Source organism: Labeo rohita, chromosome 1, assembly GCF_022985175.1.
Source record: "Labeo rohita strain BAU-BD-2019 chromosome 1, IGBB_LRoh.1.0, whole genome shotgun sequence".
NCBI classification, from domain to species: Eukaryota; Metazoa; Chordata; class Actinopteri; order Cypriniformes; family Cyprinidae; genus Labeo; species Labeo rohita.
Window position 1 is genome coordinate 20,987,055 of NC_066869.1, and position 17,887 is coordinate 21,004,941.

At 37.0% G+C, this 17,887-nt stretch overlaps 1 protein-coding gene across 1 annotated transcript in view; it reads left to right on the forward strand.

Moving 5' to 3' along the window:
- fbxo41 (F-box protein 41) overlaps positions 1–17,887 on the forward strand; it is a 59,860-nt gene that overhangs the window by 11,319 nt on the left and 30,654 nt on the right. Inside the window, exons 2-3 of the mRNA XM_051116367.1 lie at positions 859–1,846; positions 15,441–15,648. Coding sequence (XP_050972324.1) covers positions 1,128–1,846; positions 15,441–15,648 — 927 coding nt within the window. The 5' untranslated portion in view covers positions 859–1,127. The remainder of the gene's footprint in view (positions 1–858; positions 1,847–15,440; positions 15,649–17,887) is intronic.

Sequence of the window (17,887 nt, forward strand, 5' to 3'; positions counted from 1 at the left end):
AATTGGGATGCACAATACTGGTAGTCATATTATTATCGGTCAATAAATGTGACTTTTTAATGTCATCTGTATTGTTCCAATAAGTAAAACAGACCAGTGTATTTAAACTGAAAATTATAGCCAAATGATAATGGACCCAACGTTATTTCAATTTGCCCTTTGGTGTCTTTGAATAGAAGCCGATAGAAGTAATGAGCAGGTCTTAAAGGGGACATCGAATGCCCATTTTCCACAAGTTGGTATGATTCTTTAGGGTCTTCATGAAATGTCTGCAAAATACTTTGGTTAAAATTCCCCAGTGGTCGTGCCTTGTCAAAAACAGCTGTGTTCACAGCGATCTGTTTCGGTGCATGACTCTTTAAATGATAATGAGCTACTGCTCACCCCGCCCCTCTCTTCTATTTTTTTGTGTATTCGGTGGCGTGTTACCATCAAAGATAAAACTAATCCAGTGGCTCTGATGTCGGGAGAAAATAAAAGACTCTGTTTATTTTTACATCCATTTACAAAACATCTGCGTTCCTTTCAAGACATTGTTTTTGCTTCAGCTGCTCGAGCACAGAGAAAATGGCGAGAAACAGCCAGGCGTGGGTGAGGCCTGAACAGTATGATGTCATGCTTCTCAGAAAACCAAAATGGCTTGATAATTTAAGTTTTTGGGGATTAAAAAAAAGAAGTGAAGAAATATATATCATTGTAGGGTGGTTGTGTCAACGCACTTATATGCACCATGTAAAAGTGAATTTTGCATCCGATGTCCACTTTAAAATAAAATATAAGTGCAGATACCCTGTACTCTATGCATTAAAAATGCATTAAAATTTGTTCATTTTGTGTGTCTTTTCTCTCTTTGACTAGGACAAAAGGTTTGGTCTGTGAGGAAAACCGATTAAGTGCCAGAAATAGGCCTAACAGCAGTCAGGACCTTATTGAAGAGCTAAATCAAGAACCTGTGACTCAGAAGAAGCATGTGTGATGATCCCCAGTTCCTTGCTCAGCCTGTAGCAAACCCAGAACATCTGAGATGAGTGGTCCTCTGTGGTGCCCAGCCGCTGTCCCTGCCTGCTCTTGGCAGCGCTTGGTGGCGTGAGCAGATTGCTCCATCCTGGCATCCACGGGAGCGTGGAATGGCCTCTTTGGACCTGCCGTACCGTTGTCCTCGCTGTGGGGAACACAAGCGTTTTCGAAGTCTGTCGTCTCTACGCGCCCATCTGGAGTACAACCACACCTACGAGACCCTGTATGTGCTGTCCAAGTCCAACAGCGTATGCGATGCCGCTGCGCTGCTCCCCCTAGTGGCCGACGGAGCCCTTGCTGCCGAATCGCGTTTTCCGTACCGCGAACTGCCCTGCCCTGGAGAAGAGCTCGGACTTGCGCCTTCGTCTACTGCTTGCTACTTGCCCAATGTGGAGTTTCCTCTGGGCGAGATCCTGGTGAAGACAGCCATGAGCTCTGGCGACGCCTTGTCCTCCACAGGGAACAACGCCGTGGCGGTGGCCGCAAACGTGGCCGCTAGTGCGGTGGAGGCGGCTTACGAGGAGGGCCTGGCTCGGTTGAAAGCTCGAGCATTTGAAAGGCTCGAGTTAGACGAGAGGCTCGAGAAATTGTCAGAAGAGGTGGAGCAGAAGATCGCAGCACGTGTCGGGCGTCTGCAGGCGGAGCTGGAGAGGAAAAGCTTGGAGCTGGAAAAGGCAAAGCTGGAGAGTGAGAGGCTCAGCCAGGAGAAGCAAGATCTGGAGGACAAGGCCACCGAGCTTTCGCGGCAAGTGGACGTGTCTGTGGAGATGCTGGCCAGCCTTAAGCAGGATCTGGTTAACAAGGAGCAGGAGCTTTCACACAAACAACAGTAAGTAACAAGCATTCCGCCTTCTTTCTTGACCAACCCCTTGCAATGAGGAAGAAGTGGCTTTGATTGAAGAAATAATGAGAAATGTTCTTGACTGCTCAAATGCTTGATTCACTCTAGGGCTCTCCAACAGAAGTTGCTTTGTGGAGCAAGCAGGGCGTTCACAAAAGAAGAAATGCTAGGTTTGTTTTCGACAGCTCTGCGGGTTAACCTCATTTAGACAAGGCAGTTGAGCAAGAGAGTTAACAAACCAGCAACTGTAACATCTCTGTGGTATGTCTTCAGTCAGATTTAATCTGCTCTATGGTAGGCTTTTCATGTTCATGGTTGTTTCAGTTTAGTGTGTTTTATTGGCGTGAAAAGCATTTGTACATTTTGTATGGCTTAGCTGGATGCAAAACAATGCAGAACAAAAATACAGCATACACTACTTTTCAGAAGTTTGGGGTTGGTGGTGGGTTAATAAGATTTCTTTTTTTGTAAGAAGTCATCTTTCTTATGCTCAACAAGGCTGCATTAATTTGATTAAAAATGCAGTATAACAGTACAAAACAATACAATTTAAAGAGACACAAAAATGAAAGTTCTGTCATTAAAGGAGAAGAACAACAATTTACAAATAATTTACTCACCTCCTTGTCATCAAAGATGTTCATGTCATTCTTTCCTCAGTTGTAAAGAAATTGTTTCTTGAGAAAAGATTTCAGGATTGTTCTCCATATAGTGGACTTCTATGGTGCTCGCGAGTTTGAACTTCCAAAATGCAGTTTAAATGCAGCTTTAAAGGGCTCTAAATCCCAGCCAAGGAATAAGAATCGGTTATTTTCTAAAAAAAAATACAAATTATATACTTTTTAACCTTAAATGCTCATCTTGTCTAGCTCCACGATGTGCATGCGTACTCTGTGTAATCCGGGTCACTACAGTTAAGGTATATTGAAAAACTCCCATCTCATTTTCTCCTTCAACTTCAAAATCGACCTACATTGCAGTTTTACCTTTTTTTGTAAAGGGCGTTTGACCTTCTTTTCACATTCACTTTGTAAACACTAGGTCGGTACTTCTGCAGCGATGTAGGGTGATTTTGAAATTGAAGGAGAAAATGAAAAGGGATTTTTTTACGACATACCCTAACTGTATTTACCTGGATTGCACAGAGTACACATGCGCTTCGCAGAGCTAGACAAGATGAGTATTTAGGTTAAAAGTTTATAAATTGTACCCTTTTTTTTTAGTTTTTTTTTTTTTTTTTTAAAATAACCAATCGTTTCACTAGATACGACTCTTCTTCCTCGGCTGGGATCATTTAGAGCCTTTTGAAGCTGCATTTAAACTGCATTTTGGAAGTTCAAACTCGCGGGCACCATAAAAGTTCACTAAATGGAGAGCATTTCTGAAATGTTTTCCTCAAAAAACATTATTTCTTTACGACTGAAGAAAAACATTGACATCTTGGATAACAAGGGGGTGAGTAAATTTTCTCAACCCCTTGAACATTTTTGTTCTGGACGCTCTCGGATTTAATTAGAAATATCTTAAATTGTGCTCTGAAGATGAATGAAGGTCTTACGGTTTTGGAACGACATGAGGGTGAGTAATTAATAGCAGAATTTTCATTTTGGTATGAAATATCCCTTTAAAAGAACTGATTTTGATTTTAACATATTTTAAACTTAATTTATTCCTTTGATTGTAAAGCTGAATGTCAGCATTATTACACCAGTCTTCAGTGTCACATGATTCTTTAGAAATCATTCTTACATACTGATTTACATTTACAATTAACATTTCTTATGCAGAAAACAGTTGCACCACTTTTTTTTTGGAAACAAGTCCTTGTCAAACATTGTGAAGTGCAACCTGTATGAATTTGCAATGGCCCAGACACCAAATTAAATGCCAGCATGTGGATTGTTTAAATTGATAATTCTTAAAAATTCTGTCATCATTTGCTCACACTCATGGCATTCCAAAACTTCTTCTGTGGAACACCAAGGAAAATATTCAGAGATAAGTCAATGTCATTGGTCACCAAAACTGTTTGGTTACCAACATTCTTAAAAATATCTTAGTTTGTGTTCTGCAGACGAGAGTTGAATAAATAATGGCGGAGTTTGAAAGGAATTTAATGCTGTTTTCTAAAGGCTTGTGCTCCTGTGATTTACAGATATTTTTATCTCCTCTGTCTAAGAGCTGATGAACTACTCTACACCCTACGGCCATTGCCTGTAATCCAGTTTGCACTGTTGTTATAATAACAACAGCATCAGTTTCCTAGCTGTATTTCTCTGTAGCAGCTCAGTCACAAATACGTCTTCATGTTATCATGGTAAGATTTCACTGCCATAATGAAGTGGTAACCCTGAGAGAAAGTGAAAAATGTCCATCAGATAGCTTGTATTTCAGTGTATTTAATTGGATGTTATGAGCTCAAAACTTGAAGTACAAAGGCATGAAATAATAATATATTTTAGAAGGTTACATATTCACTAAGCCTTTTCAATCCCGGTTTGTGGTTACAAAGCCTTTCGTAACATTTGATTTCTTTTCTGACCAAAAGCCAGAAAATTACAAATGACAGTTTTCAGATTTCAGAGTAGTACTGAAGTATAAAATTCTAGCAATAGTGAGTATAAAAGCTTTCAAGTGGTATTTTAGTTGTTAAGAATGAATAGGGAAAAATTAGGTTGAAAGAAATGATACTTCCCTTTGTTAAAGCCCCAGGATAAAGCTATTTAAACAAAATATCACCTGTCCCAGAATGATTTTGTTTCATATACTGGATATACAGTACTAGTCCAAAAAAAGAGGGGCAATTGAGCTTTTGGAGTGGTCTGAGTTTAGAGACTCATATGGTGTGTGATATTCTCAGCAGGACTTCATCTGAAATATACACCCACTGTGATTGATTTGTAGCTGCCTGTGGATTAGAGCTTTCTTGAGAAACCGGTCACGCACTGCTGGCAGGTAGAAAGAGGCCTCATTTCTCTTTTCCCTCTCTCACCTCTCTGCGTTTTGACCCTCAATGCCCTTCCTCCATTCTGTCTTTTTTTTCCCTCTCACTGTCACCTCGATCTTGTTAGCGTCTCATATCTCATCTGATTTCTGTTTCTCCTCTTGCAGTCTCTGGCTTCTTCTCACACTTGCTGATTTTTGCTTTATTTGCCTATTTTGTGTATATCCTCTGGAGCTGTACAGATCTGTACAGATACACTAGATAATTTAACCAATGAAACACATTTAAACTTTCAAGCCAGACTTGCTTTATTAGCAACAGCTTGCCTACCTTGTTGTGCATAGCATTTTTTTTTCATGCTTCAAATTAAACAAAGACCATCCTTGAATTCAGTGCTTTCTCATTTGTGTCACAATGTCCAGTTCAGCTCTTTTAAATGTGAATAGAGAGATCCAGTGTCCATGGCTGCAATTATTATGCAAACTTAGGTTTGCAGATCATGATTAATTCATCTGTCTTGCAATTAGAGTACCTCTGTGATGCCATAGTATACATCTTGAGGAGGGCAGAAGTGTGAATGACAGATTGATATACTGTGTGTGTTTAGTATTCTGTTCATAAGAGTGCTCATATAATAATCTCTCTGTATTTGCATACAAATCTCTGCTAATGTTCTCTTTCCACTGGCTTTGTCTTCCTCTGTGACCTATCCTGTCATACCGATGTTGAAATTTACAGGACAGGCACAGTTTGAGGACATGAGCTTGTTGGAATCGCCTAGAATAGCGAAGCATTGAAAATTCAGCAACTGAAAATATTTGTTCTAAAACTGAAAACTCATTCTTTATTACTTTTATTGTTTCAAATGTGGTGAGATGTCAACAGCTTGTAAACAATGTCTTGTAATGTTACATTTACCTCAGAAAAGCCATTCAATGTTCATAAAGTTCACTAGTTATTAAAAAAGTAATTCTAAAGGAGCATTTTGCTAAATATATGGACTACCTATCCCTATTTTTTACCTACCTAAATATATGGACTACCTATCCCTATATTTTCTTATATATTTTTTTAATAAATCAGTCATGAAACAAGTTTTCTGTAATTTTTAACGTGCATGTTATTAAACAAATTTTGTTTTGGTTTATCACTAGTCTAAAGATCTCTTTATACACTTTGTAACATGCAAATAAACAAGTTTGTTGCTTATATGAGCATCAGCTGAGTGACTGATAGCGTGTAGATCTCGGCGGTGTGAACAAAAGCAATTTAGTCAAGCTTATAATCTCTGATACTTCTAAGCATTCCAAGACCCCGTTTTTACCCTCCTCTAATTTCATCTCATTAACCACTCTTGTTTCTTGCATCTAATTATCATTCATATTGTCTGGAGACTGCGTGTTGCTTACAGCGTTACATAATCATTTACTAGTCTGAATACAGTGAGTTGATGATTAGCCCTCTGCTGCTATTTTTATGTGCACTTGAAATAATTGTCACTGCATTAGTGCAGAGGAATGTTAAATGTCAGATGTACGATTCCTATTTCCAGGCGACGTCTTTGTTTCTCAGTTGTCCGTGACTGATGCCCTGCATTAGTTTTACAAACAGCCTTCAAATCATGAAAATGCGGACTTTTCTCAATTGCAATTCATAAATAGTAGAGAAATTGCTTCAGCTTAGAAAATTCATGTTTATGCAATCAGTGGTCTTGCTTTAGCTCATTTTACATTATAAAAAACTTTTAAAAACTGACTAGGTAATTAGTGAGGCTGTGAAGTTTTTTGTATTATTATGTTTTGTTATATATTTTAGCAGTGGTGCTAAAAATTCAGATCTAGTTTTGCACATCCTTAGTGACAGTCATTTAGTGTAGTGTAGATATATAGAAGTGCATCATATAGAAAAATATTGATTTATTTTTTTTTTTTTGAGTGCTTCATCTGAAAATATTGCATCTCTACTTATTATTATTTTTTTTTCTGTATTGCACAACTAATATTCTAGAACATTTTGTATTAGTCATCTAACCTTCTGTGAATGAATATCATTCTTTGAATCTGAATGAAATGTCTTATTAAATTTAAGTAAAAATGTTCCCGGTGCACTGTTCGTACATTCTTTGTTGTAGCAATAAAAAGAATTATTGTTTAAAGACATATTTGACAGCCAACCAATAGTTGTTCCCATGGAAACCAGTCCGGAAAACAGTCTGTAGTCAATTGAAAGATCAAGGTTTCTTAAAAAAAGAGTCTTTTTTAGAATTGTGTGAATACAAGCTGAACTCTGTATGCCAGCTGCAACTGTGCCTTGCAAGGTTGAGCAGCACCATTACAGAATCTGGTCCCTTAGACCCTAAATTGATTTTATTACAGCAGTTGGGTTCCAGAAGTAAAACTTTTTTCCATAGGGAATTGATTTCGAACAATAACTTATAAACCTTTAAAGACAAGACCTACTGTGAGCTGTGAGGTTTTTTATCAGTGTTGAATAGCAGAACTTCTGATGAAAAACTACATTAGCCATGATTATGTAACACGTAGTATTAACTACATGTATGCATAATATGCATACTTTACAATACAATATATAAAACATCTTTTGATCAATAGTTTATATTTCTTCATTGTTTTTAATTTGATTATACCATTTACATTGCTTCATGGGATTGTATTTTGTTACCTCTTTAAAGCATTTAAGTACACTGTCTTGTAGTTTTGTGTTTTTATCTGATTTTTTGCTATTTGAACCAACTTGGCTTCAGAAATAGTGATGCTTGATCTCAGTTGATATCAGACTTGACCAGACATACTTATTTTGTGCTTTGTTAGAAATGACAGAAAATTACCTTGCATAAATGTATATAAATGCTCAGAAATCTAACTGGTTAGCCTATGGATCGTAGTGGTACCAGATTGTTTTGCTTTTCTAGCTTAATGTATTATAAATGTTAAAGGGATCGTTTACTTAAAAATGAAAATTCTGTCATTAAGTACTCACCCTCATGTCGTTCCAAACCTGTAAGACCTTCATTTGTCTTCAGAACACAAATTAATTTATTTTTGATGAAATCCAAAAGACAGCAAGGGTCCTACCAGGTTTTACAGGGTCAGAAAGCTCTCTGATTTTATCAAAAATATCTTAATTTGTGTTACGAAGATAAACGAAGGTCTTACGGGTTTGGAACGACATGAGGATGAGTAATTAATGTCAAAATGTTCATTTTTGGATGAATTATACATTTAATGTATATCAATAAAAACATCACCTGCTGTAAGATAACCACTGCTACAAATGCTTAACTGGATTTTTTTGATTGGCTACAACCAGCTATCATGATAATATATATATTTTGATCAGGCATTACAAACAGCTACTTCTTGGTGTCCAGACACAACTGGTTTCTGGGGGAAATGCATCTTTCTGAACACCGGCAACGTCATATCTGAGCAGTTTTAATCCGTTTCTTTTAGATAAGGAATGTGTGGAAGTAAGCAGGCACACTAGTTATCACACACTCTGTACACTGTGTTCTCGTCACTACATTCAGACTGAGTTCTGTCATACATTCCAATTCAAACCTTGAGGTATGACCTCCAGTCCAGATGTTAAATTGTTCTTTGTTTTTGGTTATTAATAGGCTGTGTGCATGTGAATGTGCATGTTTGTGCTTATTAGAGAAGGTTGAGTTTATTAGCTGACACAAGCTAGAGCACTTTCAAAGCATACCTAGTTTGAATTCCCACAGTGTGAATCTGAAAGCCAGGGTGTCTCTCCTAGTGTTTTTTGCTTGTAGCATATTGGATATTTAGATATCAGCTTTTTGCACTGGCAGTCTTATTTGTATTCATGTTCCCCTGTGAAGAAGCTTCAGTCAGCTCCAGGACTGTAAGCTACACTGGGAGAGCTTTGATTAGGGCAGACAGCAGGAGACACAATGTAATATGTCATGCTGCTTCAGCCACTTAATTGTCCATGCTTTCTTCTGCCACTTAATTGTGTTTACTTTAAAGGGGTCATCGGATGCCTATTTTCCACAAGTTAATATGATTCTTTAGGGTCTTAATAAAAAGTCTATAATATACTTTCGTTAAAAATTCTCAATGGTTGTGTAAAATAACATCCTTTTTACCTTGCCAAAATCAGCTCTGCAAAAATCATCTCATTCTGGTCGAGGCTGCTTTAAATGCAAATTAGTTTTGCTCGCCCCTCCCCTCTCTTCTCTCTGTGGAGAGACGAGCCTGTTTACTTTAGCCGCATTTAGCCACGTTTAGCCGCTAAACTTGCTAACTAGCACTTTATTAGGAAAGGCGATCACAAAAAGATTCATAAAAAAAAAAACCTTATACTCACTTCTGCTGTAGGTGAAGCTGGATCACGAATGATTCGCGTGAACATAGACGGATATACGTATATCCTCGGCAGCTCAGATGTCGGTAGTAAATGACGACCACTACGTTCATTATTACATCCAGCAGCACAACACCTCAATCGCTCAATTCTTTGTCATCCCTTCTCCGGCATCAAAGCATGGAGGTTGGACTGTTACAACTGATCTGAGGTAAAACACTCATGTCGATCAACTACCGTGGGTGCGGCCTCTTTCGGTGTGATGCCACAATGGCATGCATCTGAGAATGGCTTGATTTGAAAAAGGGAATATTATTTTTACAGATTAAATAAAAACCACTGCATGGATTTTTATCATTATAGGGTAGATTTGTACATACACTGTCAACAGACATTAATGTTTAAACAACATGTAAAAGTGAACTTAGCATCCGATGGCCCCTTTAAATCTGTACATATCGACCAGGCCAATCAATCGGCCAGCATTTGGACTTTTTGAAAAGTTTTGCCCAGCAACTGCATCTGCTTAGACAAGTGTTAAGCTGCCCTTCCGCTAACTCCAACAAATGATAAACATGAATCATTAATTTCCAGTGGAGATTAGTTATATGCATGTGCAGAATTTCTAATCTGTTTTGAGCATTTGATGCAAACCAGAGATTAGTGAAGAAATACATTAAGAATTACCCATATTCTTCCACTGAAATGTTTTTCTTTAAACACTATTTAAGTAAAATGAATTGCAAATTCTATGGGTCTGGCTTCCGGTCTAATCTACATCCAGTTATTTTTAGCTGTACAAAGTAGCTAAAAATAACTGTTGTTTTGTTGTGTGGTAATGCAAATTGGTGTGTTTTACGATATTATTTTAATGTATTATGTTAACACACCGGTTTGTAGTGCAAACAGTTTTACCATTTACTGCACGTTGTTAGTCTTCTCGTTGTTTCCCTCTAGCAGCTATTGCTATATATATATATATATAAAAATATATATTAAAATCTAATTAATTACATGATTAATTACATTAAATCTAATCTAATTAAATCGACACATTAATAAATTTGACACTAAATAAATTGGACTCTGAAAATACCCACAAAAGATTATTTAAAGCTATGTTTGTGTTAAATGAGAAATGACCAAGTTGACATTGCAAATTGTAGCTTCAGAAATGCAATGGCTTAACGTAGACTATGGAACAAAAAGATCATTTGAGAAGCATCTCAGTATTTTTTGTTCATCAAACATTTTTTTTTGTGTGTGAACTATCCCTTTAATGTTAATATTTTTTTCTTCTTCTTTTTTTAATGAAATGATACTCTGAATAAGAAACTAAATCTGCCAGCAGGTGGGGGTAAATGTATTTATGAGTCAGTTACTCTTTCGATTGGATTCGTTCAAACGGCTGATTCATTTAGGAATGGAGTAAATGGCTCTCTTTATAAATAGGCCTTTGAATCATTGATTCACACGTTTTGTTCAAAATGCGAATTCATTCAGAAACTAAACACAACAATTCTGCTATGGCTTCAAAGGTAGTCTTCAAAGGTCTCTGCAAAATTGAGCAAATAAACGTAATATAGTGTAGTCTTATTTACCAAACTGTTGAATAAAATCACATTTAAGATTGTGATAGGTCTGGACAAAATCAACACTCGTGTCATATTGCTCTTGCTGCCCATGTGATACTGTGTGATATGTGATATATATATATATATATATATATATACAGTGAGGTCAATAAGTATTTGATCACCCTGTGATTTTGCAAGTTCTCTTACTTAGAAATCATGGAGGGGTCTACAATTTTCAGCATAGGTGCATTTCCACTGTGAGAGACAGAATCTAAAAATAAAAATCCGGAAATCACATTGTATGATTTTTTTTAACAATTTATTTGTGAATTACTGTGTCAAATAAGTATTTGATCACTTGAGTCAAAAAATTTTAATATTTGGTACAGAAGCCTTTGTTAACAATTACAGAGGTCAAACGGTTCCTGTAGTTCTTCACCAGGTTTGCACACACTGCAGGAGGGATTTTGGCCCACTCCTCCATACAGATCTTCTCTAGATCTGTCTGGTTTCGGGGCTGTCGCTGAGCAACACAGAGTTTCAGCTCCCTCCAAAGATTTTCTATTGGATTTAGGTCTGGAGACTGGCTAGGCCACTCCAGAACCTTGATATGCTTCTTACGGAGCCACTCCTTGGTTTTCCTGGCTGTGTGCTTTGGGTCATTGTCATGTTGAAAGACCCAGCCACGACCCATCTTTAATGCTCTGACTGAGGGAAGGAGGTTTTTGCCCAATATGTCACAATACATGGCCCCGTTCATCCTCTCCTTAATACAGTGCAGTCGTCCTGTCCCCTGTGCAGAAAAACACCCCCAGAGCATGATGCTTCCAGCCCCATGCTTCACTGTAGGTATGGTATTATTGGGATGATACTCATCATTCTTCTTCCTCCAAACACGGCGAATGGAGTTAAGACCAAAAAGTTCTACTTTGGTCTCATCTGACCACAGGACTTTCTCCCATGACTCCTCTGGATCATCCAGATGGTCCCTGGCAAACTTCAGACGAGCCTGGACATGGGCTGACTTAAGCAGGGGAACCTTCCGTCCGATGCAAGATTTTAAACCATGACGTCTTAGTGTATTACTGATAGTAGCCTTGGAAACGATGGTCCCAGCTCTCTTCACGGCATTGACCAGCTCCTCCCGTGTAGTTCTGGGCTGATTCTTCACCATTCTTAGCATCATTGATACCCCACGAGGAGAGATCTTCCACTGGGGACATTGACAGTCATCATTAGCCTCTTCCATTTTCTGACAATTGCTCCAACAGTTGTTCTTTTTTCACCAAGCTGCTTGGCAATTGCCCCGTAGCCCTTTCCAGCTTTGTGAAGGTCTACAATTTTGTCTCTTGTGTCTTTTGACAGCTCTTTGGTTTTGCCCATGTTGCTACTTAGACTTTGGCTGATTGTGGGGTGCACAGGTGTCTTTATGACAGCTAACGACCTCAAACAGGTGCTACTACTTTAGAATCATGAGCAGAGTGTAGCTGGACTATTTAAAAGCAAAATAACAGGTCTTTGAGGGTCAGAAATCTGGCTGATAAGCAAGTGATCAAATACTTATTTGACACAGTAATTCACAAATAAATTGTTAAAAAAATCATACAATGTGATTTCCGGATTTTTAATTTTAGATTCTGTCTCTCACAGTGGAAATGCACCTATGCTGAAAATTGTAGACCCCTCCATGATTTCTAAGAAGAGAACTTGCAAAATCACAGAGTGATCAAATACTTATTGACCTCACTGTATATATCATAGTATAGTAACTATATATAGTTATGAGCAACAAAAATATATTTGTACTTGTTTAGAGTTGTGGGTATCTATTACATCAGCCCAGGCCATTGTTTCTATCATGTGGACAAATTAGCACCAAAAAAATTAAATGAATGGGGCTTTATATAAATGTCTCTCTAAGGGGAACTGACTGAATTTCCTTTTTTATCTTACCCCCATGTAATGCATATTAACAATATATAAAGGGCAGTGCAGCTTTGTTTACAGTAGTAACAAAGGAAACGCTGTATCGCTGCTGTTCCATAAGCGCCACCTGCTGGCACCGCCTGCTGTCAGAGAGTGAATTTGCATCTCATTTGTTTTTGTTTCACAATTTCACAAAGCAAAGGTCAGACCATTCTGTTTTTGCTTTAAATTTTGAAATTATACAATCTAATGTACATCAAAAACTGCTCATACAATATTCAGCATGTTTGGATTAAAATTAAAATGCAGTGGTTCAGCAACTGTTTCATGCAGTCTGATTCATATAAAGGCACAGTCAAGAAAAACCACAATAAACCGTGAAACCACCAGAATCCTAAAAAAAAAAAAAAAGTGTACTTCAGGGGGCTTACTGCGTTTAAGAGGTCAATTTTTTGCTGGTTAGCACGGGTCTGTTAAGCCCATGCTGGTAGATGCTGTGATTACAAAAGATTTCTGAAGGTTCTAAAGAATCTTCATTGACGAAAGTAACCATGCATTTGGGCATATTGTTGAAACTATTAAAACTGGAGGGCAGGATATTTAGGGCAGGATATATCAAACCTCTTGTTGCTAAAAATTGCTAGCATTTATTATTTAAAATTTGCATACGCCCCTGCATACAACATGAGTCATTACTTTTTGTATTTTTTTTTCAATGTTTTCAGAGGCTACTGTTGCAGTAAAAATGCATATATTTGCATAAGTAGGTGTATATTCACATAGAGACAGTCTCAATGCCAACAGACATGGACCTAAATCCACAAACCTTCAATTTTGATTTCCTGGTGTCTTTAATACAAACACACGCTGATCACAGTGTTACTCTCCCTTGAGAGGCCCCACACATTGTGGCTAGATAAACAGATTTATCAAGCTGACCGACGAAATTAGGTGCCAGCTCTTTAATTACTAAAAAGTCACTACTGCGGTTCAAGATGCACTAAGGGGCAGAGGAAGACGTAATGTATGTGGATGTGCATGTGCTATAGCACACAGTGAACACATGCTGATCTGCCCTGCCTCCACTTTACTAGGCCTGTAATTAGTCTCGTTTATACTGTTGATTGACTGTCATTCTCTATGTTGTTAGTAAACAAAAACATTGTTGACCTTTACTACGGTAAGAACACTGCAGTCGAGTGAATAGAAAGCAGTCATTCAAGAAGTGATTACACAACATGCTGAAAAAGCTGCAGTATGACTGTTTTGAATTGAAAAGTCTAGAATCAAAATGTATTCACTGGTATGCCATTCCCAACCAATGTGACTTCTTTGAAAAACAAAAGGAGATTTTTTTGAATAGTGCACTGCTTGCTTTAATGTTCCTTTCTTTGCGGTAACAATGAATAGGGAGTTTTAATAATAATGTAATAACAATAGCGGTCCATGTGACTTGAACTGTATTCCAAGGAGTGTTATTTCAGTGTTATTATTAAGTTATACCCACAAATACTATTATGTTATTAATTAACATTTTGAGTTAGCTTTTATTTTTATATTTTCAGGTTTTACTTTTAAGTTTAGTTTAAATTTTAGTAATTCAGTGCTTTTGTTTTTATTAAATAATTATTTCTGTATAGCGTTTTAGTTTTAGTACTTCAACTCAGTTGCACAGGCAATATTTCTAATATTAATTTACAAGTTTAAGTTTCTCATCTATAATATTTATTTAATATTTATATATATTTTAGTTACCAAAAATTATTTTTCAATACTTTAAGCTTTTGGTTATGTAATAGTTTTAGTTTTATAACAACACAGATTTAAGATCTGTTTGGTTCTTTAGCATAAACCACTTTTTTTCATTGAGCCTTTTTGTCCATGATTTCACTACTGATCAAATCTTGATTTGGTTGCAATGAATTATTGCACAAGAGAAACGTGGAAATATTAATACCAATGTGATATACACCAGATCTATGAAATATAAAAAGACAGCAGTGCAGACTACAGTCTGTTGTACATGATAATTTAATAGAGTCTGATCTTTATCATAGTTATTTGCTTAGAGGATCTTTTGCGATTACACAATTACATAAATGCCATTGAGATCACATTTACGCACATTCATTTTCCTAGTTTATAAAATGCTGCTTTTAATTTATGTGGATAATTATAGCCTCTTCCTTGAGTACAGGAACTGCTGCATATTCACTACGACGTATGACGTTATTTGCAACCTAGGTTGAAATACTCAAGATGTCAGTATCTCAAAATACCATTTTATTGGCGTATGAAAATGAAAAGTCCAACTGTGTGAGAATCTACTATGAGTGTGAGAGAAGCTCAGAATAGCTGAGGTGATGGTGTCGACAGAGGCGCAAGCCAGTGTTTGTGTACAGAGACATTTCCTACACAGAGATAACAGTTGTCGTGCTTTCATTGGCTGTACGCGCACTCCAGGGATTTGCAGAATGCTAGAGGAGATAAACAAGTATGAGAAAAGGGACAAATGGGAGGATGAAAGTGGTATCAGCTGCCCTTTTCCCATTTGTTGAGGTGTGACAGGTTTAAATTAGCATGTTCTGTAGACTTTAATTTCTTTAAAAGAAAATGCCATTGGTGGGAATGCTTCAGATCATTTATATGCCACACCATCCTGCCATATCTTAAAAGTTACATGCTCTTCATTTATTATTAAGAATTTGATCAAGAGCACCTGACAAGGTATCACCACTGAAACCCTTATATCTTTCTCTTTCTCGTTCATTTCCTCCTCACTCAGAGAGGTGGCCCAGATCGACCAGTTTCTCCAGGAAACAGCTGCGCGGGAAGCCAATGCTAAAGTGCGTCTTCAGCAGTTCATCGAGGAGCTGTTGGACCGGGCCGACCGTGCTGAGAAACAGCTCCAGATCATCAGCAGCTGTGCCACCACCCCCAATGGCAGCCTGGGTCACTGCAGTCTGCAGGGATCCAAACCTAATGGCCGACAGGTACAGTGACTAAACGAAATAGATGAAGGAGAAAAAAGACACTGGAGTGATAAAGAGAAATCAGAGATTACACCTGTCTTTGTAGTCAAATCATTTCATTTTTGCTCTTTCAATACCTATATAGGATAAACCATTTAGTTTTCTCTTTAAAAGCCCTGAAAATGGATATATCACTTGTAAAGTGTGGATTTCATGGTTTTGTGTGTCAGCGTGATGCATAGGTAAAATTGAATAGGTGTATAATGTTTTCTTTGTTCCTGTGCATGGTGTGCTGCCTACAAAGGTACCATTTTAAGGCATCATAAAGAAGGTGCCAAAAAGGTAGGCGACTATCTTTGTGAGCTCAAGGTCATAATCCTGTTTAGAATACAGCTGTGAGGTTTTCACATTCACATTTTACATTAGCAAATGATATTTTTCAAAATGTACAGACTGTGAGTTGTTTAAAGGGGTTATGAACTTATTATTTTGTACTGTTCTCTATGGTACACTTATAATGTTATCAAGATTGTTACATCAAAAAGCATCATAATTTAGAAGTAATAGGCTATTTTCTGTCCTGTTTTGAATGCCCTGTTTGAATAGATGTGGCAGATTGTAGACTCAAAAGTAAACGCCCCCGGCTATGATTGGCTAACGCTTGTGTATGTTTGACAGCCTACATCTTTCATAGATGGACGCTGCTGTGATTTAGGTTAAAAATACTCAGTACATATCAAACGATCTGTAATAGACAAAGCAATAGTGACCACGTAATAAAAAGAGTTACTCACTCTTGTGTGGTGCGATATTACTGCCGGATCCAATATGGTCGGTACAGCAAAATCCTGTGTCGATTTGTTCCTTATTTGTTAACGAATCTGCAGGGAAATTAAGTGAACATTTCAATGGTCCCTTTAATTACTGTACGAATACCAAGTTTAAATAAGTATGAATTTGACTCAGTCCATTGACATTCAGTCCATTTTATTAAGCAAGAATGCATGCATTTGATTAAAAGTGACGGTAAACAGTTTTACATTGTCAGAATAAGTTATTTTTCAAATAAATACTGTTCATTTGAACTTTCTATTCATCAAAGCATCATGAAAAAATGCATCATGGTTTCCACAAAAATTTTAAGCAGCAAAACTGTTTTTAACAGTGATAATAATAAGAAATATTTCTTCAGCATCAAATCAGCATATCAAAATGATCTCTGAAGGATCACGTGACAATGAAAACTGAAGTAATGGCAGCTTCAGCATTATTTATGTTAGCATTGTAACATTAATATTTTACAATAGTAATTAGGGATATAACGATACCAGAACCTCACGATACAATAATGTCATAATATGAAATCCACATTACAATATTATTGTGATATTTAAAAAAAAAAGACAAATGAAGACTTGAAAATATGAAAATGTTGTAGATTTTAAAGTTGAAATTCTTCTATCTAATGCACACTGAGAGTACAAAATTAAGAGCTCCATCTTATTTTCCTAAGAAAACTTCAGTCAGTAAACTGATTGAACTTTAAAGGAAACTCAACCCTCTTTTTAGTTGTGATATACTGTCTCAGTCTAAATTACATTCACACTGGTGTTTTAGAAGCCAAACAAATTAGAATATAATAATATTAACAATTTTATGTTATTCTTATTCCTGTGACAGCAAAAGCCATACATTGTAAAACAACTACACTGTAAAAATGGAAAAAATGGAGTGTAAAAAATGGACTGCAGGAACGTTACCCATTTAAACCACTAGCTGTTTGCAATTCATACTGCACTTTTAAGCTTTTATTTGATGTAAACGGCAGTAGAGCTTTTATTTTGAAGGAAAACTCCAGCTTCAGTGAGAACAGGCTTGCAAAAATGTGTCTCATTACATCCATCAAACTAAAGCATAACTGGTGGCCGTTGTGTTCCCAAACGTGTGCTAAACTCACAGAACATGCAATAAACAAGTTCACTGCATTTACTTTGAACTGAGCCATTGTGAGGCACAGAAAATGCTGGATCACGAGCTGGTTGCCTGAACGAAGTGTATGCTTCGCTTTGAAACGCGATATGTCTGAAGGGATTAAGCCATATGGTGCTTTAGGTTTTAGTTTGTTTGACAGATACTATGCCAAAGCATAATGGCCTAAAACACAGAGACTTTAAAGACCTTTTATGTTACAGTATTTTAAAAATCTACACTTTTTGCCTGGAAAACCTATATCGTTTCATATCGTCACATGACCATGGTA